The sequence below is a fragment of the Suricata suricatta genome, chromosome 13 (genome assembly GCF_006229205.1).
Source record: "Suricata suricatta isolate VVHF042 chromosome 13, meerkat_22Aug2017_6uvM2_HiC, whole genome shotgun sequence".
Taxonomy (NCBI): Eukaryota; Metazoa; Chordata; class Mammalia; order Carnivora; family Herpestidae; genus Suricata; species Suricata suricatta.
This window is the reverse complement of record NC_043712.1, coordinates 244548-261509: the sequence shown is the minus strand read 5'-3', so window position 1 is coordinate 261509 and position 16962 is coordinate 244548. Positions and strand designations below refer to the sequence as shown.

Below are 16962 nucleotides of genomic sequence, written 5' to 3'. Positions count from 1 at the left end.
TTAAGAAAAATATTCCATTTACAACGGCATCAAAAAGAGTAAAATATTAGGAAAACTTAACCCAGACGAAAGACCCGTACACGGAAAACCACACGACTTTGCTGAACGAGGTTCAAGAGCTGACCTAAGGACGCGGGAGCGTGTGCCGTGTCCGCGGGTCGGAGGCGCGAACGCGGTTAGAACGCCAGCACCGCCCGTGCGAGCCGCAGATTCGGCGCAGTCCCCGTCGGAATCCCAACGAGTTTCTCACAGACAGAAAAGCACATTCTGAAATTCATACGGCTCTCAAGGGACCCCGAACAGCCAAAACAATCCTGCAGGCCCCACACTCCTGACTTCAAAATCTACTACAGAGCTACTGTAATCAACACAGTACTGTGCTGGCGTGAAGCCAGAATGTCCCAGAAATGAACCCTCGCATAGGTAAAATGATTTTCGGCGGGGTGCCAAGACCACTCAGTGGCAGGAAAGGGCCGTCTTTCTAACAAATGGTGTCAGGAAAGGGATCTCCACATGCAGAAGATGTAGCTGCGCCCATCCTTTACACTGTGTTCAGGTAGTAACTCAAAGTAGATCAAAGATCTGAATGTAAGAGCTTAAACCATGTATCTCTTAGAGAAGAGACGGAGAAAAATCTTAACATCACTTGAGTATGGCAGTGATTTCTTGGATGTGACACCAAAAGCACAGACAATAAAATTAAAACAGATAAACGTCATCAAAATTAAAAACTTTCGTGTGCCAAAGGACACTGTTGCAAAGTGTGAAGAGACAATTCGTGGGATGAGAGAAATAGTCATAAATCCTGATAGGGGATTCCTATCCAGGGTATATAAAGAACTATTGCCCAGTAACAAGGGTCCAGCCCAATTCAAAGGTGGGCCAGAAGATCGAATAGATGTTGCTCCAGAGAAGGTCTATAAATGGCAATTAGCACACGACAAGATGCTCAGCATCGCCAGTCATCAGGGAGATGCAAATCAAAACCTCAAAACCGCGGTGAGAGAGTCACGTCACACCCCTTCGGGCATGGGAAGTAAGCGCCGGCAAGGGCGGGGAGAGACCGAGCCTCACGTGCTGCTGGCAGAAATGTAAAATCGTGCAGCAGCATGGAACACGGGTGCGTCCTCAAAACCTGAAACATACAATCACCATGCGATCCAGCATTTCCAATCAAGAAACTGAAAGCAAGTGCATGAATCACTGTTCGCACCCCCAAGTTCTCAGCAGCAATGTTCACAGGGCAAGAAGGTGGAGACAGCCCAAGCGTCCACCTGCAGGGGGACGGGTTAGTGACAAGGAGCCTGTGCACGGGAAGGCAGTCCCAGCACTGGCGCTGTGCTGAGTGAGACCAGCCCGTCACGACAGGACTCGTCCTGTAGGATCCACTCGGGTGAGGACCTAGAGTCGTCAAATTGTAGACACTGGAAGTAAGTTAAAGGGTACCGGGGGCGGGGGCATCCCTTCGTAGTGGACCCCATGCTTCCTTCCAGAGTCCGTGCCCACGGCGCCACAGCAGTGTGAGTGGGATTACTGCCACCGAAATGTACACTTAAAAATGACTTAAATGACAGATTTTATTTTGTACGCATACACGTTTACATATATAGAGTCACAATAAAAATATAAAAATGATCTGCTAGTCTTTCACAGTAGCACATAGTTTTCCAACAAAAAACTTACTACACTTTTCATAGTAATTTATCAGCTTCCTTTTTCCATCAAATTATCACTGTTTTTCTGACATTAAATATTATTTTATCATAGTATTTCAACTAACTGCATTGTATTTCATGATTCTGTATCATCATTGCATTTCATGGTGTAATGGTATTGTTTTTTTAGTCAGATGTACTTACTGCTTAATATTCAGTTTTGAATTTTTATTATACACAATGCTTCAATAAACATTTTCTTAGCTAAGTTTTTGTATGTGTTTGATTTATTTAGGACATATTTCTGGGTGTGGAGTTGTTAGACCAAAATAAAGAATCATTTTTACGGCCTTTTCTCTCTCCGACGGGCACTGAGAGTGTTTGAGTGCTCACTCCTGCCTGCTCCTACCAATGCCGACTGTTAGAGGTTTTTAAAAATATGTTAGCAGCTTGATATACAAAAATGGTTATTTGTTTTTTTACTATTTTAATTTACTTGTCTTAAAGTGAACACTTTTTGGTATATAGCTATACATGTATGTTATGAATATTTTTTCAAGCTTACGTTTAGTCTTTTGCTTTACTCTTATATTTACTTTCATAATCTGGAAACTCTTATTGTATAGATATCTATAGGTAACTATTACTTTTAAATTATTTTTATTTTTATTATTTTTTTATTTTTTAAAGTTTATTAATTTTGAGAGAGAGGGAGCGATGAGGGATGGGGAGAGAGAGTCCCAAGCAGGTTTCTGCACTGTCAGACCGCACATGGGGCTTGAACTCATGAACTGTGAGGTCATGAGCTGAGCCAAAATCAAGGGTCAGATGCTTAATTGACTGAGCCCCCCAGGCGCCCCTATAGATAGTTATAATTAATCCTCTCCGTTATGATGGGTGGTGGGTGAGTCCCACATTTACCCCATTCTCTGCCAGGGGATGATTCCCAACTTGATCACAGGAGCCAGCGCCCAAGCTAAGCACCAGTGCAGAGGCAAGAGGTTAGTGTTCAGGGCTTTACAGAAGCAGCGAGAGCCTGCAGACAACGGAACGGAGAAGCCTCAGTGGCTTGAGGGAGCAGGCATCTGAAGAGGGCAGCTTGCGACCGAGTTTAGCTGTAGATTGGGTGAAGTAGAAGAACGCAGTCACTGAGATTGAGGACTGATCATTGGAATTATTCAGTCTGAAGAACAGATTGTAAGGTAGTTTCCAAATGACATGTACTTGAAGTCTCAGAAAGAAGAGAGAAACTGGTAGGAAAAAAATATTGGGACGAAAATGGTCATACACTTACCATATTTGGTAAGAAAACAGTCTGTAGATCCAAGACACTAAGACAATCCCAGACTGGATAAATCCAAAGAATACCACACCTACACACAGTGTTGTTAAAACTGTTGAAAACTGAAAACAAAGTCTTCAAAGCAGTTAAAGAATAACATGTTACATGTGAGCAGACAGTGTTACAGCGAATCACCAACTTCTCATCTGAAACAATGGGGGGGATAAAGTTCAAAAAAATGGTCAATCCAGAAGAGTGCATCCAGTAAAAGTATCCCTTGAAAACAAACTGTGTAATCAAACATTTTCAGCTGAACAAAAGCTGGTAGGATTTATCAGTGTATTTGCCCAAATAGGGATGGGAAAGCTGCCCAGGAGTCGGCCCAGAGACAGAGCCTGGGAAAGACTGTTGTTTTCTTTAAATTTCCTAGAAGATAGGGGTGTCTGGGTGGCTCATTCACTTAAGCATCCGACTTTGGCTCAGGTCATGATCTCACGGCCACGGTTCCTGGGTCCAAGCTCCGCTTTGGGCTCTATGCTGACAACTCAGAGCCTGAAGCCCGCTTCAGATTCTGTGTCTTCTTCTCTCTGCTCTTCCCCCACTTGCACGCATGCACGCTCTCAAAATTAAATAAGCATTAAAAAAATTTTTTTTACGTTTCCTAGAAGATAAAAGACTATTTAAAGCAGAAGTGATACCTGTACAAGGTGCAGTTCATACCAGTTTAGAAGTAGAACGTATGCCAGCAACAGCACCGAGCAGGAGCCTTGAATGGAGCCTTACGGTCGTCAGGCTGTCGTTTCTGCTTTGGGAGGCGGTAAAAATCAGTCCAAGTAGACTGATAAAGAGAATAATATTGTCATCCTCAGAGAAAGCATAAAGAAAATACTTTAAAAGAAACACAGCTTTAAGGACAATAAAAAAAAATCAAGTGGAGGCAGTAAGATGGGATCCTGAGCCGTATTTGTGTGACTTCGGGGGAAGAGGAGTAAACACCGATGGGACAAGGGGCCCCGTCCCCGGCCGTGGCGGGCCCACGCATAAAGACGAACGCGCCAGGACCGGCGCGTGCTTGGGCGGGGCTCTCGCAGCAAGTGGAGACTCAGCTGCCAGTAAAAAGGATGCAGAACGCGTATCACGCAAATGGAAGATGTGAGAATCAGAAGGAAACATTTTTAAACTTGTAAAAGAGGAAGGGTTATCTTTGGTTGCAGCATAGGGAAAGATATCTTCAAAAGGTCACAGAAAAGCACTAAAATGATAAAGTCAGGCACGTCAGAATTAAGAATTTCTAATCCGCAGGATGTCACAGAGTTCAAAGGCAGGCTACGCGCTCCCAGGAGATTTTGCAGTACACTGGCAAAGGATTCATATCCGGAACTATAAGGAAGTTCTACAAATAAAAGAATCCACAAGAAAAACAGGCAAAGAATGAGTGGGCAACCCCCAGGAGAGAAAGGCTCAGTAACCAGCAGACTCCAGGAGGGTGCTCCCCCTTTCGAAAACAAGCCTGAGACCCTTTCGTGAAGCCATTGGATTTGGTGGTGCTCAAAGTTTGGACCGCCCAGAGGAGCCACGGCACCCTGTTCCTGGGTACGTGCCCCTGCCCCCAGGATGTGTGACCAGGGGACAGTTTCACAATACTCAGTGCATCATTAAATAGCAGAGAGTCAGATAGAACACTTGAAAATAATGCAAGCCTTTAAAACCAACCACCATACATGTTTGTATTTATCATACAATTAAAATTTTAAACACCAAGTCCCACAGAATTTGACTGTGTGGGTTTTCTTGAGAAAAGTGGGTTTAGTGATAAACTTCAGCCTTAATAAGAACTATGTCTTAACATGAGTGTGAAAATCTAGGATTACTGCTCCTGGGGTTAGAAGTAGAGAGAAAGAGGGAATGTGGAAACATGGTCAATACAGAGAGCCCTGTGGGGGACAGACGGTGGAAGTGTGGCTGCCTGGGTCCTTGAGGTGTGTGCACAGGAGCGATCCATCTGTGAAAGATGCCGCTCAGGTTGGCACTGAGCCTGGCCATATAAACGGGGCGTGAATGGTCCCCTAGCCCTGCCCAGGACCCCCGAGTCTCCCCTGGAGCTTCCTGAGTCCGAGCTCTCCAGTTGTCAGTGGCTTTTGTTTTGTTGTGAGGCAGTTCAGTTAATGGGACGTATTGAGCATGCTTGAGGAAGCAGAGCTGAAAGCTAACGGAGAACGCACTCAGGCAGCCCCCGGGACGTGTGTGGGGCTGCAGGGCAGCCTTTGTCCCCGTTCTGAGCCCCTGCTCTTCTTTGCCGTTTATTATTTGTAATTCTGTGCTGGATGCACAGTGACTACTGCATCATCAGCACGGGTTTAAATGGGCAGCGGCAATTCTTGTCTTACACAGGCCCGATGGTCACTGTGGCCCTCTGGTCGTGTGAGGAGCGCAGGGGCCCTGTTGGGACAGAGAGACGGGTCACTGCACCTGGCCACGTGGAGAAGCCCAGGGTGTGCTGCGGCCTGTGCAGACCGTGCAGGGAAGGGACAGCGGTTCGCGTGGGCGCCTGCAGGCTCTCTTGCAAGTGGAGGACTCCGTGCCACCCGAGGCCTCGCCCCATTGGCGTCAGAAGTTCGGGGTCTGGAGCCCAGTGGACAGGGCCTGGACCCCAGTTGTACAGCCTCTGAAAACAACCCCACCCTCCTCTGCCTGCGCTCCTCTGCCGCGTCAGAACCACGGTGGACCCTACGGGTGGGGTCGGTCTGGGCAGGCTTTCGGCTCCCAGTTGTGGGGGTGAGGGTTCACCGTGGCCGTGCGCTAAGGGCCTGGCAGGCTGTAAGTCACGTGATTTCTCTGGATCTAAATGGCATTCGTGTTGCAGGATGCAGAGGGCTCCACCTGTTTACACCTCGCTGCCAAGAAAGGCCACTATGATGTGGTTCAGTATCTGCTTTCGAATGGACAAATGGATGTCAACTGTCAGGTAAAGCCACGTCCTCCACTTACTGACACTCTACCTGGCCAGCTGGCCAGAGACCCCAGTCTCCTCGGTCGCAGTCCTGGCCCCCTGCCTGTGCTCTGTGGGCCCCCTTGCAAGGCCTTGGAAGGCCTGGCCTCACCCACCCTGGCTGCCACCTCCCCAGGCCACCCACTGTGTTCTCTAAGAGCGGAGACAGGTGATGGTTTCTGTGCTGCCACCTGGCTGGTGACCCATCCCACAGTGACAACCTGGGCCACTTCAGTCTCCTGGCTTGGGCAAACGTGGGGTCCCTGACCCACTGTGTGCCAGGTGCCCTCCCTCCTGTGGTGTCCATCTGCCCCACCTAGAGGCTTTCAGAGTTCTCGGCATGGTCTTTGTATGATGCGTAGTCCTTGGTGTGAGGAGGTCCCCTGTGTGTTGAGTGAGCGAGTGACTCAGGGGAGCAAATGAGGGAGCTTCCCCCCCACCCCTTGCTGGGGCCCAGACCCCTCGCCTTCCATGTGACTCTGTGTTCTAGGAAGGCGGTCTTGGCCTCACAGCCTCTGCCCTGTGCCATTGCCTCCAGTCCAGCTCTCTGCAAGCCATCCGGCAGAGACCCTCCCCGGTGGCCTAGAGATGCAGCTCCCTGCCATGCGCCTCGTGGCCCAGCTCTGTTCTCACAGGGTCCACGGCCTAGACCCCTACCTGGTTTCATTTTCTGTCTCCCATTTGGGCTGTGAGCATTTCTTCCCCTGGGCTGGGCTGGCTCCACAAGGCCGGCTTGTCCCTGTGGTGCCCCCAGCGCCCAGGTGGTGCCCACAGCCAGCCTGCAAGGATGACCTCACCACAGTCACGGAAGCTGCATGGTCGTTGGGGAGGCACCGGGGAGGCCTGAGCTCTCTGCCACCGCACCATGGGTTGGCATCGTGATACTCATTTCCTGAGGAATTGCCTTTTCTGGTTTAAATAAAACTACCCACGACCACTGAGTAAGGAGAGACAGGCCTAGGTGGGTGGAGGGTGGAAAGCCGCCGCGTCAGAACCGCGGTGGACCCTACGGGTGGGGTCGGTCTGGGCAGGCTTTCGGCTCTCTGCCCTTCAGGAAGAAGCCAGAACTGTGCGCGGCCACCGTCCGTCTCTGGGCCGGGATGGCTGTCCGTCTGCCGTTCTTGGCACCTGCTCTTGCTTCCTGCTCGGGGTCTGTTCACTGGGGCCAGTGCCTCCCACCAACCAGACTGCTGGTCTCTGAGCATCGGTCTGGTCAACATTTCTGGTGCTGATGGGATGCAGGCAGGTGCACTCAGGTGTTCTCCGCCCTCCAGGCTGGAGAGGGGCGAGGTCCCACAGAACCATCCATCCCCCTCAGAGCAGAGGTCTTTGAGGGTCAGACTGGGCAGGGCCGGCTCCATCCTGCACCCCTGAGACGCCTGGGGCTGTCCCCCGAGTGTTGGTTTCTCATGAACAAGATGGGGACTTGGACTGGCTTCTGCCTCTTGGGCCCACCTTCCGGGTTCTCAGCGAGACTGCTCTTCATGTTGTCTCTAGGAGCGGTGATGGATTTGAGGGCTTTGTGTTTTGTTCTGTTGAAATTAGGATGATGGCGGCTGGACACCCATGATTTGGGCCACTGAGTATAAGCATGTGGAGCTCGTGAAGCTGCTGCTGGCCAAGGGGTCTGACATCAACATCCGGGACAACGTGAGTCTCTGGCTTTCGCTGGTCTAAGCAGGTCCTGGAGGAGGATGGAGAGACCAGGGGGTGCAGAGCTGACAGCTGGCTGCGGCTCTGTCCTCGTCTTCCGTGTTTTCAGTAGCCCCCGGACCCACTATGGTTTCCCGGGGTGGTTTTGTGTGTTGGCCAGTCGCTGGGTATAGACTGAGGGGCAGAAGTTCCTGAGGCCTGCCCGTGGGTAGAACCTGTCTGCTCAGAGACGCTTCTGGATTGAGGAGCCCGGGGCCAGCGCACCTGCGCAGGGAGATGTGGGGGTGCTGCCTCATTCTGCAGTCGACACCCGCTGCTCAGACCATGAGAGCTAAGGCGCTCATGTTGAAGGCTGGTTTTGGTTTTGTGGGACAGATTTGGTCTCAGGAAACTGGGGCTTGGGCCAAGGTCCGAAGATGTGCCAGTCCCTGTGGGAGGAACCTCCTGAGAGCCTGTGTGTCCGACAGCAGGCGACTCCAGTTAATTAATTAATTATTTATGTTTAAGTTTATTCAGTTGTTATTTCGGAGAGCGAGCACAAGGCGGGGAGGGGCAGAGAGAGAGTGAGGAAGACATAGAATCTGAAGCAGCTCCAGGTTCCAGGCTGTCAGCACAGAGCCTGATGCGGGGCTCGAACCCACAAACTATGTGATTATGACTTGAGCCAAAGCCAGAAGCATAACCAACTGAGCCACCCAGGCATCCCAACTTCAGTTAATTTAAAAGGGCATTTCTGAGGAGGTCCCTGGGGACCTGCTCTGGAGCAAGGCAGAGGAACAGAGTGCCAGGATAGACAGACACCGTGTGCCTTGCAGAGCTGTGCCCACTGTTACAGAAGAGTCCCCAAAAGCCAGAAATAGGAAATCTAGCCACAGACTCCTTAAACTGACAGCAGGATAAGAAAGCAGGTTGACAGCAGGAGAGGACTGCTCCGAGCATGTCCTTCAGTCCTGTGCCGGCCAGCGCGGCGCCCGAGTGTCCGAGGTGGAGGGGCAGGTGGTGTCCCCCCTGTTCTGGGCCCTGAGCGGGACAGGGCTTGAAGAGGGGGTGGGAGCAGCCAGCACCGCCTGGTCTCTCGTCGTGGCTGCTCGGCCCTGGGGCCCTTGCCCGCACAGCAGCACGTGGGCCGGGGGGGGGCCCCGCAGCGCATGGCTCAGCTGCAGGGGGCTTCTGTTAACGTCCTCAGAGCTGGTGTCAGCACGATGACGCCGCCTACAAGGGACGGGGCTGGGAGGTGAGGGGGAAGGGAAGGGGCGTGGGGAGGTCCCTCGGGGTCACAGCGGAGAGCAGTCACGGTCTGCCCTGCTGACGGTTTGCGACGTGGTTGGAGCGGCTGTAGCCGTGTGTCCTCGGCACAGCACCCTCGTGCAGCTGTGTGGGACCAGGGGGTGCGGGTGCGTGGGCGCCCCCAGCCTCCCAGAGTCCAGTGGGTGTCAGCGCTGGTGCTGGCCGTCCTGGGGAGTCCGGAGGATTGACAAGTTGTGTGGCTGTGGGCCACACCCCGACGGTCCCGCGGTCCTGCGAGCGGCAGACCGTGCCCTTTCAGGTGTGCAGTGAGGCGCACACCGGAGGGGGGTGTGCGGGCCCGGCTCCACCACGGCCACGCCGTTGCGCACCCTCCCTAGTGTGCTCCTGCTGCTTCTCGGCCGGCCACCGCGCCACTTCCTGTCCCGTGGGGGTTCTTCTGTGAGCTTGGTTCTCCACGGGTAGATCCCTGCGGTGTGGACGCCCCGCAGGCAGCATCCGTCCGGCGGTCAGGGTCCCGTCGTGTCGACGGGTCAGTTGTTCACCCCTTACCTGGTCACCGTCTTGGGGGTGTCCTGGGCTCTGGCGCTCACGCGTGGAGCCGCTGCCAACACGTACACAGGCGTCTTGGCTTGGGCACACGCGTCGCGTGGTGTATGTGAGGACACTGCCCGGCTTTCGGAGTGGCCGTGCCCTTCCCGGCGTCTGAGAGCTGCTGCTTCCCACCCTCCCCAGGCCGCAGGGAGTCGGTCTGCGTCCTCTTCCGGGAGGGGTCTGCTCAGTTTGGTGGCCTGCGTTGTAGTAAGTGGGCCGTTTATTGTCGGATCCTTCAGTTTTGAGAGTTTTGTACGTTCTGCATACGGGTCCCCTGAGTCAGATGGTTTACAAACCCTAACAAGTAAGCAGATGGTTTTTAATTTTGGTAAAGTCCAGCTTATCAATTGTTTTCTATTTATAGATCATGTTTTTGGTGTTCTCGTTGGGAGATCATTGCCTAACCTCAGGTCCCAAAGACCTTCTCCCGTGTTTTCTTATAATAGTTTTTTAGTTTCAGGTGCTCATTTTCATAGATGGTAGAGATGTGGATCAAAGTTCTTTGTATGTTTGTGTGTGTGTGCGCGCGCACGCACGCACGCATGTGTGTTTGGACGTGTAGCTGAAAGCCATCCCTTCTCCACAGAACTGACCTTGTCCCTCTGCATGTGTGCGGGGCTCCGTGCCGCGGGTCCACCGTGCCCGTCCTCACAGCAGCACCTGTGCTTTTTCAACCCAGAGAAAGTGCCGCGTGGCCGGCTGAGACGGTGCACACAGCCCAGGAGCCGCGCGGAGGGCGCCCTTTGTCCCCCAGCCTCAGGCTGTTGCTGTCAGACACCACCAGGTGCTGACACCTGGGAACGCGTTTTGTTTAGACTGTCTGAGACTTTCTGGAAACACCGCCCTGAAGAAAGTCTCTAGGACCTACTTGTTCACTTGCTTAGGTCCTTCAATGCCGGGTCGTTTTTCTTTTGCGCATCTCAGTTCGCTCCCTGTCCGGGGCGCTGGTCTGCCCGAGACCGGTGCCTGCAGAGTCCTCTTTCTGGCCTCGCTCGGGGGATGCTTCTCTGGGCATGAAAGTGTGGGTCACAGCGCCGCTCTGTGCTCTCCTCACCCCGCCTTCGTCTGCGCCGAGGGGTCTGCCACAGGCGGTGCTCGGGGCACCTTGTCCTTGTTTCTCTGTGTACAGCACATCTGTTTTCTTTTGGCTGCTTTTAGGATTTTCTCTGTATCACTAGATTTTGACAGTTTGATTATGACGTGTCTAGTGTTACTTGTGCATGTAAGGTCAGTAAGGGTTTGTTGAGTTTGGATCAGTGAGGTTAGGGTTTTGTCAGATTTAGAAATTTTTCAGTCCACACTTTTCCCAGTCATTTTTCTGCCCACTCCCACTTCACACAGGCCCTCGTTCTGTGATTAAACAGCTGGTTTGAAGTTGTTCCACAGCTACCAATGGTCTTTTAGTTTTCCTAAATAATGTTTTCACTCAGGATTGCAGTCTGCCTGGTTTACAGCCATTTTGCTGGTTGTATTGCAGTTCGGCTGTGTTTTCAAGCTCAGTAATCTTTTTGTTTCTTTTTGCAATGTGCTGCGCTCTTAATCTCTTCCAGTGGGTTTCTGGCAGACGTTGTAGTTGTCAGCTCTGAAAGTTGTTTGTAACCTTTGGTTGGATGCCAGACATTATGAAATTTACCTTGCTATGAATTTCTTATTTCTGAAAATGTCTTGAGTCTTGCTCTGTGTGCAGTGAAGTGACTTGGAAACAGTCTGATTGTTTTGGGTTTTGCTTTCTAGGGTTATTAGGTGGGTTCAGGCAGATCTCAGCCCAGAGCTGCTCATCTCCTGTGTGGGTGATGGCATGAGTCCTCTAGGCCTTGGCTTTGCGGCGTGTCCTTCCTGAGGTCAGAGGTAGGAGTGTCCGTCTCCAGAGGCCACTCCCCCAACCGCACACCCTGCTGTGCAGACCCTGGCGCCTTTTGTGTTCCCTTCCGCTGAGCTCCATCGTCTGAAAACCATTATCCCACACACTCTGGCTCTCTCAGGCAGGCAGGTTAGTCCAGCTGGTCCCTGCGGCCCTGCCTTTGTCAGAAACAAAGTGCTGTCTGTCGCTTCGGATTTGTGGGTCAGGCCTGTCCTGACCAGCAGGCAGAGCTCTGCAAGTCTGGGGTGCACGGTCCCACCGAGAGGAGCCTTGGTGGACAGGGACAGTCTTGGCAGGGAGTTTTGGTTATAAAATCGTAGATCCTTCTGATGAAGGAACGAGAAAAGAGGTCCCTGAGGAAATCACATTTTGCTCTGGCGCTTGCACCTGAGTGGAAGACGGAACGATGAGAGAGGAGGGGGACGACTCAGAACAGTGTCCAGGAAAGGAAGCCCCAGGCGAATCCCTGCTTTTCAGAAAGCACTTAGGCACCGAGGAGCTTGCAGAAAAGCCTACGCCTGGGGCCTGCAGCTGTCTGCCACCGAGGGGACCACACGGCTTCTGTTGTACTTTTATGTTTCTGCTGTTCACTGAGCTGGAAGCACTGGGTGCACTCAGAGTGTGGGGATGGTCTGCGAGCCAGGAGCGTTACGGGGGTCCCCCGGGCGGGAGAGGGCCAAGAATGGGGCATGCAGAGTCACACAGCCAGCACATCAGCCCCGTGGGGGTGGACGTGGGGCCGAGCAGGGCGGGCACCGTGCTGGACTCTGCCTGGGCGCCACCAAGCCCCCTGCGGCGGTGTCGGAGTGGACGGCCAGGCCCGACTTTCGTGGTGGCTCCTGTGAGATCCTGGGGGTCCCTGAGGGGTGGGGACCCCTGAGCTGTGCACACTCTACCAGGAGAGTAGAAGGCGCTTCCAGGGCAGTAAATGTTTCTGCCACCTCTGAGGGTTGAGCCCTGAGACCAAGTCAGAGAGAGAAAGGGACTAAGACATTCACTGCCTCGCCTTCCCGAGGAAGAGGTTTGCTAAGGGCGAGGCTCTGGGAGTCCTGACACGGGAGCTGGGCGTGCAGCCGCCACGGCCACGGCGCGCCTCGCTTGTGCCCTGCGTGGCCGGCTGGCCGGCGCGGGCTGTCCTGATGGAGCCCCGAGTCCACGCCTCCCACACGCCTCTGCGTCGTCCTGCCACACGTTTGGTCTCCGCTGCGGTGCGGCGGCCCTTGCGAATCGTCCGTCGCTTGTGTGCAGCACAGACGGTGTTCCCTGTCCCATTTGATTTCAGATTTTTATTTTGTGAGGTTTTTGTGAAGTAAAATCTCAGTGTAGTCAAATTTGTCTACTTTTATGTTTCTCAAATCTTACACAAGTATTGTCCTGTCTTGCGAGGAACATGATTTTAAAAACTAGACAAAGCAAAATACTCCCAAACGTTAACATGTTGTGTTTAGGTTGGTCTCATTACAGATGATTTTTTTATTCAATTTTTGAAATATTCCGTACCATGCATTACTTTTATAATGAAACTGAAACCAAAAAGGAAGTGCCCTCAGCGCTCAGACGGGTGCGTGCCCTCCTGTCGGCGCGCCGCGCTGTCTGTCCCGCAGGAGGAGAACATCTGTCTGCACTGGGCCGCCTTCTCTGGCTGCGTGGACATAGCCGAGATCCTGCTGGCCGCCAGGTGCGACCTGCACGCCGTGAACGTGCACGGAGACTCGCCCCTGCACATCGCCGCCCGGGAGGACCGCTACGCCTGCGTCCTGTGAGTGGCTCTGCTGTCGCGGCCCCTGCAGGGCTGCCGGGCGGGAGGGGCCCTCCCCGCGGAGCCCCTTCCCCGAGCGGGCAGAGGCGGGGGTCTCCCGTCTGCGACCGAAGTCAGCACGGCTCCTTCCGACTCCGGAAGGAGGATCGGCGTGAAAAATCCCCAGACACTTAGGTTGAGACACCCAGCTCCTCCCTTCAAGGGGGAGGGACGGCGCTTCCGGAGGTCGCCACGCACCAGGGCCCTTTCTCGCGTCATCCACACGTGGTGCTGTCGGGGTCCCGGCGAGTCGCTCTGTCCCAGAGACCAGGGGATGCCCCGGGGTGGGGGCCGCGGAGGGGGCGCTCACAGGGGCACCGCGCTGCCACTCTCCGTGCCCTTCTGACTCGGTTCCGACCCTCGGAGCGCCTGCCGGCGCCGACTGTGCCCTCGGCCGGCCGGGCTGCTTCCCCGGCCGGGCCGCGCCCTGCCCCGTTCCCCCTCGAGCATGCCTTTGAACGGGAGAGCCGGGAGACCTCAGATACCACCCTGGCTCTTTCCGTGCTCTTCCTGACACAACTGAGGTGACTTTTGGCTATAAATGTGGGAAAGGAGTCATGGAGTGCATTCCCGGTGACTCAGGGCTGATCTTTCTAGAAGCACTGGTCAGCAAAGCTTAATTTTTGAGATAAGTGGTGTGCTCTCTATTTTTACTGACCAGAGTCACTTCATAAATCTCATCCTCCTGTCTTTTAAATTAAGATCTGAATGTTTTGTTGGCTTACATTTTTCCTTTTAGCCTCTTTCTTTCTCGGGATTCAGATGTCACCTTGAAAAACAAGGAGGGAGAGACGCCCCTGCAGTGTGCAAGCCTCAACTCCCAGGTGTGGGATGCTCTGCAGATGAGCCGGGCGCTGAGGGACTCAGCCCCCGACAGGCCTGTCCCAGCGGAGAAGACGGTGAGCAGGTGAGGAGGCCATTCTGGGGCAAACGGTGACACGTGGGGGTTTGAGAGTTTGAAAGGAAAGCTTCTCTCCAAGAGGAGGCATCCCGGGCCTGAGAGCAAAGTGCCTGGCCCAGCATTTGGCGGCTGCCCTGTTGGGGTGTCACCGGTCAGCGCGAAAGGTAATGTTCCCCCTTCCGGACGGCAGAGACATTGCTCGAGGGTATGAGCGAATCCCCATCCCGTGTGTCAACGCCGTGGACAGCGAGCCGTGCCCCAGCAACTACAAATACGTTTCTCAGAACTGCGTGACGTCCCCCATGAACATCGACAGAAACATCACCCATTTGCAGGTCAGCGGTGGGGGCGGGGGGCGGGGGCGGCAGCGGGCCTTTGGGGCCAGAGTCCACAGGCGTCTCCCCAAGAAGGCCTGGCCCTCACAGCATTGCCTTCCACTAAAGAGTTGAAAGGTGGATAGAGATCCTTCCTGAAAATGGACCCTGCATCCTGTGTTGGGTCCCTGGCCCCAAGGGCAGTGCCAAGCGTCTCCTGGTGACTGGGGGTTTGGGGACCACACTAGTGAGAGGGGCCGGGCTCCCACTGAAGGGAGGGGTGTGCCCACAGGGCTGGACTGTGGCTCCGCATCCTGCCTTCCCTGCTGAGCATCGGGCCTCCAGCCCGAGCCCGGCAGGACTTCCTTCATGTGTCCCTGGCTCACCGCCCATGTCTGACCCCCACCCCCCACCCCGCTTCCTTTCCTTCCCGCGGGCTCCTCGTCCAGAGCCCCACGTGCAAGCTGGCAGTGTCTTAAGAGGCTGGGCGTTCTCTCCTGCCCGTGGGACCTCTTCCTCAGGGACTGTGCACCCCCGCCCCCCCGGGTCCCTGAGAATGGAGAAGTTAGGGCCGGTCAGCTTTCTTCCACGCAGGCGTGGCTTTCAGAAAGCACGTGTCAGGTGCAGGGATGGTTTTGCGACTCGTGAGGCCCGAGCAGAGAGCGGCTCTCCCGTGTGACGCGCGGTCTCCCCGCAGTACTGCGTGTGCATCGACGACTGCTCTTCCAGCAACTGCATGTGCGGCCAGCTCAGCATGCGCTGCTGGTACGACAAGGTGAGTCCGCGGCCGGGGCGCGCTGTGCGTGGAGTCCCCGCCGGGCACCACCCCGGCTGCCAGGGACACCAGGAGAGGACTCTGAAGACCAGTGTCCAAGATGAGGAGCGTGAATGCCCTTGGTGTTGAGTTCAGAGGTCATCAGTGGGCTGGGAGCCAGCGGGTCCCAGGGTGGGCGTGAGACCCAAGCCTAGAGGGGACACCATGGCAGACAGTTGTCTCCAAAGTCACTTGTAAGGAAGGGGGCCTGGGCCTGGGGTGGGGTGTTGTTCTTAGCAAAGCACGGCTGTGCCGAAGGTGGGCAAGAGCGAGCATTCTGAGGAAGGTTCTCGGTGTTCGGAGTGGCCTTAGGGTGTCACCGATGGGTTGGCTGTGGTCCTGCAGGCTGCAAGGCTGAGTGCGCGGAGTGGCAGGGGGGGTGGGCCCAGGGGGCGCTGACCCCTTGAAGGAGGCGGAGAGGCCTGTGGGCTGGTGGCCTTGATGAAGCTGAGTGACTTCCAGGGAGAAGGAGAGAAGCCGACCCGATGGGTATAGACTCCTGCTTTGATGCTTCCCATCCAAAGCGTGAACATGTACCTTCACGCTCTTACCCCGCTATGAAGTTTGACCAGAAACCGACCTCTTCTTATGAAGTTTGTAGTTTGTAAAACTGTGTTGGTGTCAGTTTATTTAGCATGAGTGGCAAGCCGTGCTCCGTCCTGACTGCACGTCTGTCCCCAGGACGGCCGGCTCCTGCCAGAGTTCAACATGGCGGAGCCGCCCTTGATCTTTGAGTGCAACCACGCCTGTTCCTGCTGGAGGAGCTGCCGGAACCGAGTCGTGCAGAACGGTCTCAGGTGAGTGCAAGCCCTGGGAGCCCCTGCCTGGGTGCAGGATTTTTAGGCCCTTCTGTACAGGGTGATGTCAGATCTGTTTTCCAAGTTTGAAAATGATTCTGGTTTCTTGAGAAGTTCACGGGTTTTATGTGCATTTCCTACGGACGGGCACAGTGCGTCCAAGTGCGTGTGCGTGTTCGCAGTAGAGACGAAGAGTTGCCATCTCCTTTGAGTCCTGTGCCCTCCGGCCTTGTTACCAGCTGGAGTAAATAACAGGAGTCTGCTTCTAGGCAGCTCAGGTGTGGGTGAGGCCCCTCGAGCTGAGGCTGGGAGATGGGCCCGGGGAGGGCGCCGCCTCCCTCCCGGTCAGCACGTGCACAGCCGCCATCAGGGCTGCTCTTGTTTTAACACTCAAACCGTTGCTGAAATTTTCCGTGTTATCCGAGTTGTCTCCGACAGCGACAGTGTGATGCTGTTCTGGTCCAGACCGTTTCAGACCACATGGATGCCTTGTTTTTAGGTCACTCGGGGCAGTAGGTTAATTGAGGTCTGGCCAGCACGCTTTTCACTGGCCAGACTCAGACCCCTTACCCGAGCGTCCCCTGGCCATGAGCCTTTCCTCTGTGCACGAGCTTGAGAATTAGAAGACCTCTTTTGGCCTTCTGAGTTGTAAGAGGGATTTATGTATGACACCAGTCTAGTGTCACAGTATCAGCGGCCAGAGAGTGCTTCTGACCAGCCCACGCATCCCTGTCCCCCCGTTGACATCCTCTGGGGAGGACAGATAGGCCCTTCTCCTCGAGGACCTCTGGACACACCACAGGCCCGGTGGGCCCCCTTGGCTCTTGGCCTGGGAGCGTGCCCCGCGCGCCCCCGCCCCAGGGGCAAGCAGAGCATTGGCGCCTTTGCTCCTCCTCACAGCCTGGAGGCGTGGCCAGACCTACCCCCAGCTTCAGATGAAGAAATACGTGTGGGCAGGGCCAGGGGCTGCGCTGCGCGCACTGGCCGCCAGGCCCAGTTCTGAGGCCGCCTCCCGCTGACTGAGGGTGTGCCGAGGACGGCAGTGCAAGAGTTGCTGCT

At 54.6% G+C, this 16962-nt stretch overlaps 1 protein-coding gene across 12 annotated transcripts in view; it reads left to right on the top strand.

Moving 5' to 3' along the window:
* EHMT1 (euchromatic histone lysine methyltransferase 1) overlaps nt 1–16962 on the top strand; it is a 138622-nt gene that overhangs the window by 111214 nt on the left and 10446 nt on the right. For all 12 annotated transcript variants that reach the window (XM_029920818.1, XM_029920822.1, XM_029920817.1 and 9 more), the window contains 7 exons: nt 5801–5902; nt 7472–7576; nt 12884–13038; nt 13817–13984; nt 14169–14313; nt 14990–15067; nt 15788–15903. In XM_029920818.1, coding sequence (XP_029776678.1) covers nt 5801–5902; nt 7472–7576; nt 12884–13038; nt 13817–13984; nt 14169–14313; nt 14990–15067; nt 15788–15903 — 869 coding nt within the window. The remainder of the gene's footprint in view (nt 1–5800; nt 5903–7471; nt 7577–12883; nt 13039–13816; nt 13985–14168; nt 14314–14989; nt 15068–15787; nt 15904–16962) is intronic.